Genomic DNA, 7983 nt, shown 5'->3' on the forward strand with positions numbered 1-7983 from the left:
ATCATTGTAATAGTATTTTTTCCTGAATTTTTATGAATTTTTCCGCTTCCGAAATTTCACTGAAAATTAATTGCATGCCAAAGAAATTTAATGTCTTGTTCGTAATCGTTCTCGTTGCAAAAAGCAATGCGAATGATGAAAATGATATGTTCCAATTTATTAGTTGTTAATTCTGCAATTGCAATAAATTACTCATCTGCTAATTGCTACGATCACGGAGTAACATTTTAATCATAAAATTATAATGCAATTTTTTCTCTAACGTAATTCAGAGAGTAAATTTCTTAAATTCAATGATCGTTGATACTCTAGTAACAATGCGTACCAACACTTATAAATTGTTCTAATTAGCTCTTTCGGTATTTCACTTAATTTGTGGTCATATGATCAATACAATTCTAATATCAACACCTTATATATTCAACACAANAACACCTCATATATTCAGCACAAAATAAATAATCAAAAGTTAAAATAAATTCATGATAATGATGCAGATCAAATGACATAAATATGATCATTCTAATTCTCAGCTATTACGAAATGAGTCACAGATTTTTTTTCTACACATATAAATTTTGAATTTGGATACTGTTCTTTTTTTTCTTTTGTCTCGCTTATATTTTACTATTGGGTAATACTTGAGAGTGGATTATATGCCGAGGACACTGGACACTACTATATTGAAGTTGGATATTATTTTTATCTATTCAAAGAAAAATAAATTTAACTATTGATTCTAATCATCGTCGTTTGAAGAAAACGTCAGTAAATGCAACCTTAAAAAAGTTGAAAAAATGATTAAGACAATCATAATTTATTTATCAATAAAAAATACAGAGCAATTTGGAACAGAGTAATTATTTTTCAAATGAGAATTCTAGTAACTTGGATGGAAAAATGTATTGAATTCCATATAATTGTCATGAAATGTGAATTTCATTGCTTGCTCTTTCAAACTAAATTAAATATCTTGTTGCCTGAAATTTACTACTAAAAGATCCATGGAATTTCATTTTTTCTTCAACAGTTTAATTACCTTATTCAATAATCCTTAATTTTTCACTCTAGAAATTATTTTTTTTCTAAATCCCGAAAATTTCAACAAAAATCAATTTAATGCAAAAAAAAATTATGTCTTTAGAAGTTTAGAGCATTTCCATATTCATTCCTGCAAAGCGAATGTAGAAAAAGGCAATTATTCGCGGAATGTCTTTATTTGCGAACTTTTACTGGCCAATTCAATGAAGGAATTAGATGATAGAAATTCTTCAAATAAAAAAAATTTAGACTTTTTTGTGTCATGTAGAAAATTCATTACTCTTTGATTATGTAAAATAAATATTTATTTCATTTAACAAACGCTTGAACTAAAATTGAATGAAAAAGTGGAACACGAATATTTTAATAGTTACAACTTAGAATTGGGTCTGAATGATTTGGAAGAATATGAGATTCATTTCTTTTATTCCACGATTGACATTCAAGTTTATTTAATTATGAACTATTTCAACCATCTTGTCAATTTTTAAACCTTATCACTAACGAATAATTACCCATTTCATTCAACATAAACATATCTGTGTGGAAAAAATATGCACTGATTTCCCATTCCATTTATCATAAACAAAAACGTGTGCAAAATTTATGCCCTGATTTTCTATTGCAGTCAAAACAAACAATTTCGTGTAAAAAAATATGCACTGACTGTATGTATTTCATGTATTCCTTATTTGAGATTAGAAATCCTTTTTTAATTCACGTGAATTTTTTCCAAAAATAAAATAAGGATTCTGATGTCCTAACATCAACTTGAAGTCTTGAACTCTCTCAACATCGATAATTTTTCACAATTCCGGGAGAAGGAAATTTCTTTCAGAACTTTTACTACTTTTCTCTATTCTTTTACAGAAATTCAAAAATTTTGTGAAATTGGTGTATAAAAAAACCAGTAAATTTCTCTATGTTTTTCACAATTTTCATTCGATATTTCCATACCATTTTTAATTTGAGATTCTCGAACCTTGTTTATGATACTTTTTTTCGATGAATTTACAATATTTCCTTTCATAACCAACACATTAATGTGTGAATTGACTGAGAATAGAGATTAGAATGGAGCGACTAGGCGCACAAAGCGCCCTATGCCACCTAAATCTATCAAGATCTATTGTAGCGGCCGCTTGATCAAGACTTTGAATGGTTAGATCATCACCATTCTCCCCGACCGCGAATCGAACCCGAAACCTCTCGCATGTGAGGCAACCCTCTTACCCCCTGCGCCAGGTCGTCGGGTTTTGACTGAGAATAAGAACTAAAAAATATTTTTACCAATTATTTGCTCGTTCCTTATTTCAGACTAGAAATGATCTTCAAAAGTCGCGTCCATTTTCACGAAATTATTTATGAAGATTCCCCTTTATAGTGCCCGTTTTTTTTTCAATGCCATCGGTCGGTGTCCCCGCCGAAGTTCGTCCTCATTCGAGCTATTTCGAGTTCGACTTTCAACTTTCGGCGTTCGACTTTTTTCAATTCGAGTTTTACCCTTCGTGTCTTTTATGATCGAGAGAAATAAAAATATAGAATCCGATCAATACCCGTAATTGTTGCAAAATAAGGGAAGTGTTATGTATCGATAAAAGCAAACAATTTTTTGGGAATTATTCATAAAAACCCGTGGAATTTTTAGAAAACGGAATAATTTTTTAGATTCTTTTCGAATGAACAGGAAAAAAGACGTTTCTCTAGACTTTCCTGAGAAATTGGCGAATTTTCTCGGTTTTCTAAGGAACCGGCGAATTTTTTAGAATTCTCTAGAAAAAAGAATGATTTTTTCGAATTTTTCAGGACACTAAAGAATTTCCTAGAAAATCAGAGAATTTTCTCGAATTCTCTAGAAAATTGGAGAATTTTTCAGAATTTGCTCTAAAAGCGAAAAATTTCCTTGAATTTTCTAGAAAATCAGAGAATTTTCTTCAATTTTGTAGAAAACATCTTGAATTATCTGGAATTCCAATAGATGGGGTCGCGGCATAGAGACTTTGTTTCCCCAAAATGATCCCCCATAATGGAATCATAGACGCATAAATGTGAAAAATTGCAGACTGCTGTATTTTTGATACAACTGTAATTGTACGTAGATACGTTTATGTTTTTTCCTTCTCTCTCGAATTTCCTAGAAACTCCTGGCATTCCCTCAAATCATCTAGAAATTCCTTGCATTCACTCGAATTCTCTAGAAACTCCTTGCATTCGCTCGAATTTTCTAGAAACTCCTCGAATTCCCCGGAAATTTCTAGAAACTCCTTGCATTTCTTTGAATTTTCTAGAAATATCTTGAATTCCCTCGAATTTTCTAGAAACTCCTTGAATGTTTTCGAAATTTCAAGAAACTTCTCGAATTACCTCGAAATGTCTAGAATTTTCTAGAATTCCGACAAATGGCGCTAAACATAAGGACTGTTTTAAAAAATGACTGATCCCCCCATAATGAAACCATAGACGTATCCACGTAAAAATGAGAGTGAATGAAATGCATTACATTCGCAAAAAAGACGACAATGAAAAAAATTGAAATTAATGAAATTCATAAAATTACATGATGAATGGAAATCCAAAAAGAAAGAATCAATCAATTTTGTGCATGATAAACATGCGCAAATTGGAAAATATGACGCAAAGAATAATTCGTAAGTTTGAAGAATTTGAAAATACCGCGTGTTTTTCACTGACCAATCAGAATAGACGATTAGCGGTCAGGCAATTTCGAGATATATCCATAAGTGATTCGAGATATATCGAACGTATCTTCTTTTATAGGTAGAAAAAATTACATTCAACAATTTCAAAAAAAAAAAGAGTAACGAAATTTCGCCGCATTCGTTTGCAAAACAATATAAATCAACCTTTGAGAACTCACCAGTAAACCTTAGATTATTGAGAGCCCATAGGGCCCATTTCAGCTTCAATCCAAATCTAAAGATACCATTATACTTCTTTAATGCCTCCTTCGTCAGCACCATATTGATTGGCCAATCAGCATCATAATTTAACATGATATGATCCACAGCCTGCAGGACTTGTCGTGCACAAACGTCTTTTAAAGAAATAGACCACCGATTATGAGAACTCGAATCTCTCCACTCATCTGACAGCACCTCCTCCAACAAATGCGTCAGGTTCTCCGTATTAGTGACCGATACATTCCTCTCAACATCGCTAAACATCATCTGATAAAATCTCGTCATAACATGTCCCCGTTCCATCATAAATACAGATCTCATCAACCTCAGGTGTTTCTCCAGTTTATACTCATTAATCAAGATATCCTTCACCAATTTAGCAGCACAGGAGTATCTTCTATCGAGAATCTCATCAAGAACTTCTTCAAGAACCTTTCTAAAGGGTAAAACATACCGAGACATTTTTTCTAATCTCTTAAATATTTGAATCCCCGAACACGATTCTCTACACGCTTTGGTAGTCTCATCTCCTTTACAATCAATAACATCAACATTAATCGGAGGTAAATACTTCTGGAAAACCTTCATAAGGAATGAATTATTAATCCGAAGCACCTGCTGTCTAATATTCTCTTCCAACTCTGTAAATCGCTGTTCAGATAGAACATCGGAATCACTCTCCATGATAATGTTGACTTCTTCAACATCATCAATCTCATCTGCCCCCCCAAACTTTTCCAATCCTTCTAAAACTCGCCTCGTAAATTCTTCACACAGCGGAATCCTCTCTTCAAATTGTTCCGAATTAATTCTCCACATGTCCGATATCCTATCCAATGTCACTAGCAGCTCAATACTCCTCCCCATATCCCTGACTTTTCTGAATAATTTCTTCATGATTGGATCTAGCGTCTCAGGCTCTTCATTCTCAAGCATAATGAATTTAATCCTCCATAAAGACGAAGAACTCCCATTTTCTTCCTTGTCTTGAGCTTCAAAGTTTTTTCTTTTGACTTTTGAAATTAGAAACTCATGTCTGAAGTCCTCCAGACGTCCTTCACTCAGCCAAGTGTCGATAATATTTAGATAGACCTTCAAAGATGAGAGATATAAAGAGGCACAGAGGTTCGTGCGTTTTCGACTACTGGAGTTCTCCATCTCCTTATATATCGATAAGAGTAGCTTATAAGCCTTTTTCCAATTATTTTCATCATTTCCCGGAAGTACTAAGGACCTGTGAACCTCATCCAGAGTCTCTAGTATGTCCAAGTGCACTTCCAGTTCTCTCGAAAGAGTTAAAAATGTGTTTATATCGTTCTGCTTCATCACTCTTTGTTCGATCTCAATAATTTTTTTCTTAACATCGCGATAATAATCTTTGATAGACGAATTGTAGACCTCGAGAGTCAAAGGAGGAAGCCCGCCCCCCTCATAAATATTATAGATACTCTTTCCAAACAAATTAATTCGATTAATCATCTCCAAGTATCTGCAAAAGGTCGAAAATGCAGAATGAAACGATTCGGGAGTTAACCTCGTGATTGAAACATTTTCTTTAACATAAAAAGAATTCAGTGATTTTTTTTTGAAGATTATCATCTCTATGGGCACCTGAAACATCCAGAGCAACTCCCTGCATGCTTGATATTCAGTGATTATGACCACAGACTTAGAATTGTTAAGAATTTCTTTGTTATAGATTTTAAAAAGATGGACATGAGAGAAATTTGAGTTAGGTTTTGTATCACAAGGGTTTATCATATTCCACCAGGTGTTTTCGACGTTGGAGTCTAGCCAATTACGAGACTCGATGACTACCTTGAAGATGGAGGGGGTTTTCTGGTCGCGAAGAGGGTTTGGAGATTGTAGAGAAGGAAGACATAATTCATTGTCAAATTTTTGTGGTTTTTCAGGATTTATAAAAAGTTTTGAGAGTTTTTCATCATCGTCGTCACTCCACTCCGACTCGGAACTACTTGCGTACTTGGCAAAAAAGATTGCCTCGCCCTCTTTGAGATGCTCTCCCCAGTCAATCTCGTCCACTTCCTCTGAGGCTGAAGATGTTAGGGTTTTGTCGACCTTTGTCGTATGTAGACAATCGATTTCGGATTTCGCGGTATCTCTCGAGAGATTTAAAAGTAAGCCGAGGAGGGACCATTGAAGATCGTATTGTGGATGATGCTCGAAATCGAAACTTGTCAGAAAATTCTCCACGAGAGTTTTAAATTCTCTCGCAACATTGTACTTTCCATAGATTCGGAATTTTTGCTCCAATTCAGCGATTGTGCGTTTCACTGCGTGACTGTTGATCGAAAGAAAGCGATGGTGTTTCATATTGGAAAACACGTAGCGCTCGCATAGCGGATAACCCTCGTCTGATTCCTGGGAAAGGATTAATTCATTTAGTCAGTAACTGGTGGAAGGACGTACGTGCCAATTCAATTTCATTGGTTTGATTAAATGTTGAGATTATCGTGCTTTGGTTTGGAAAGAAAACTCAATAGAAAATTGCAACTAGATTACCAATAAATCAGTTAATTGTGAAATATTTTTTACTTCAAATTCCGACGACTACGAGGTTTTCTAATCAATGGTTGTAAACTTCTTGGCATGAATAATATTAGTAGAATAGTGGGAACATTCATTCATACTCTGCGTTTATTACTAATCTCTAATCTAGTCTAGTTTAGTTCTAGTATAGTGTACAAATTACGAATGACTGCTGGATATAACCTGCTGTACTCACCTCGAATCCTGTTAAGGAGGTTATTAGGAGTTTGAGATCGTTTTGAATGTCGTTTAGAATCCTCGAACCCATTTTTAATAATTTTATTGTACAAATTTCATGGTATTTTTCAGTCGATTAAAAGTTAATTTTAATGCAATCACGTCATTTTATCAGCAGCTCACGTTCAAATAATTTTTTTAGTGTTTACTTTCAAACGTTTTCCCAAAGAGGATAGACTAAAGTACAGGTTCAGATAAAGAGGATAGACCAGAGTAGAGGCCCGGATCGGGGGCAGAGATAATAGGGGAGATTGCTCAGGCTTATGGGAAATGTTCGATCAGAATTTTATAGCGGTGGCACGCATGAACTAATCGAGAGGCCGTCTCCGTGGGTAAAGAAATTTTCATGTATTACCATGGAAACAGTCGATAACAGGGATGCGTTCCCAATCTTAAATCCAACATGAAACCTTTGCATTCATTCATCCGCTTGATTAACCCATTTTCGTTCATACAACTTATTATTGTCTTAATTTGTAAATTAGTTGATCATAAAGGAGAGGGAGAGAAGGAATTATGAAGTCTTGAGCGAAAGAGGATCATTTATTTGAATTTCTATACAACTAGATCTTTAATAAAAAAAAAATACGAGCAATTCATCTTATTCACATTTATTAGATATTTTGTCAGTGATACAAAGGTAATGAATGAATTTCTAATTATTTTGATGAGAAATATATTCAATATTTGTGAGAGATTATATCTCAACAAATCTCATACAGATAATGGGATTAAATCAATAATAATAGATTAACGAATGAGACTTTTCGCAGATTATTGCGAGATTTAAATGAATGGTTTGCATTCTTCAGTGACCATAAAAAATTGTCTCCAATCGACAATATCTCCCGATGGAATGGAACGATGTGAATTAATCAATTGATACTTAAGTATCAATTTGAATCTTTAAAAAATTAATCGAGAGTGAAAAAAAATCAGGGAATTTAACTCTGCCATTATGGAGTTTTTGACGAGTGAAGTTTATTCACTGTACTCTGACATTTCTCTATTGTCTGTATTTACCGAGAAAAAAAAACGTTGTTCCTAGGAATCGATGTGTCTTTTTTAGGCAGCTGCATTTCTGAAATGCAATGAGCAAGCAATGTTAAAATTAAGTCATTTTGTAAAAAATTTCTAGTGACATGATCCTGAAAATCAAAGGAATGTCTTGAAATCAGGAATGATGTCTGTAAGTTTCAGTAATATTTTCGCAGAAATTCCGGGAACTTATTGG

General features: G+C 33.8%; 1 protein-coding gene across 1 annotated transcript in view; it reads right to left on the reverse strand.

Moving 5' to 3' along the window:
• Positions 1–6967, reverse strand: part of LOC107046082 (gamma-tubulin complex component 5) — a 19507-nt gene extending 12540 nt beyond the window's left edge. Inside the window, exons 1-2 of the mRNA XM_015268582.1 lie at positions 6709–6967; positions 3920–6344 (exon numbers count right to left, since the gene is read on the reverse strand). Of these exons, the coding sequence (XP_015124068.1) occupies positions 3920–6344; positions 6709–6780 (2497 nt within the window). The 5' untranslated portion in view covers positions 6781–6967. The remainder of the gene's footprint in view (positions 1–3919; positions 6345–6708) is intronic.
• Positions 6968–7983: the final 1016 nt, after the last annotated feature.

Source organism: Diachasma alloeum, unplaced genomic scaffold, assembly GCF_001412515.2.
Source record: "Diachasma alloeum isolate Michigan unplaced genomic scaffold, Dall2.0 Dall_scaffold_01195, whole genome shotgun sequence".
Lineage (NCBI taxonomy): Eukaryota > Metazoa > Arthropoda > Insecta > Hymenoptera > Braconidae > Diachasma > Diachasma alloeum.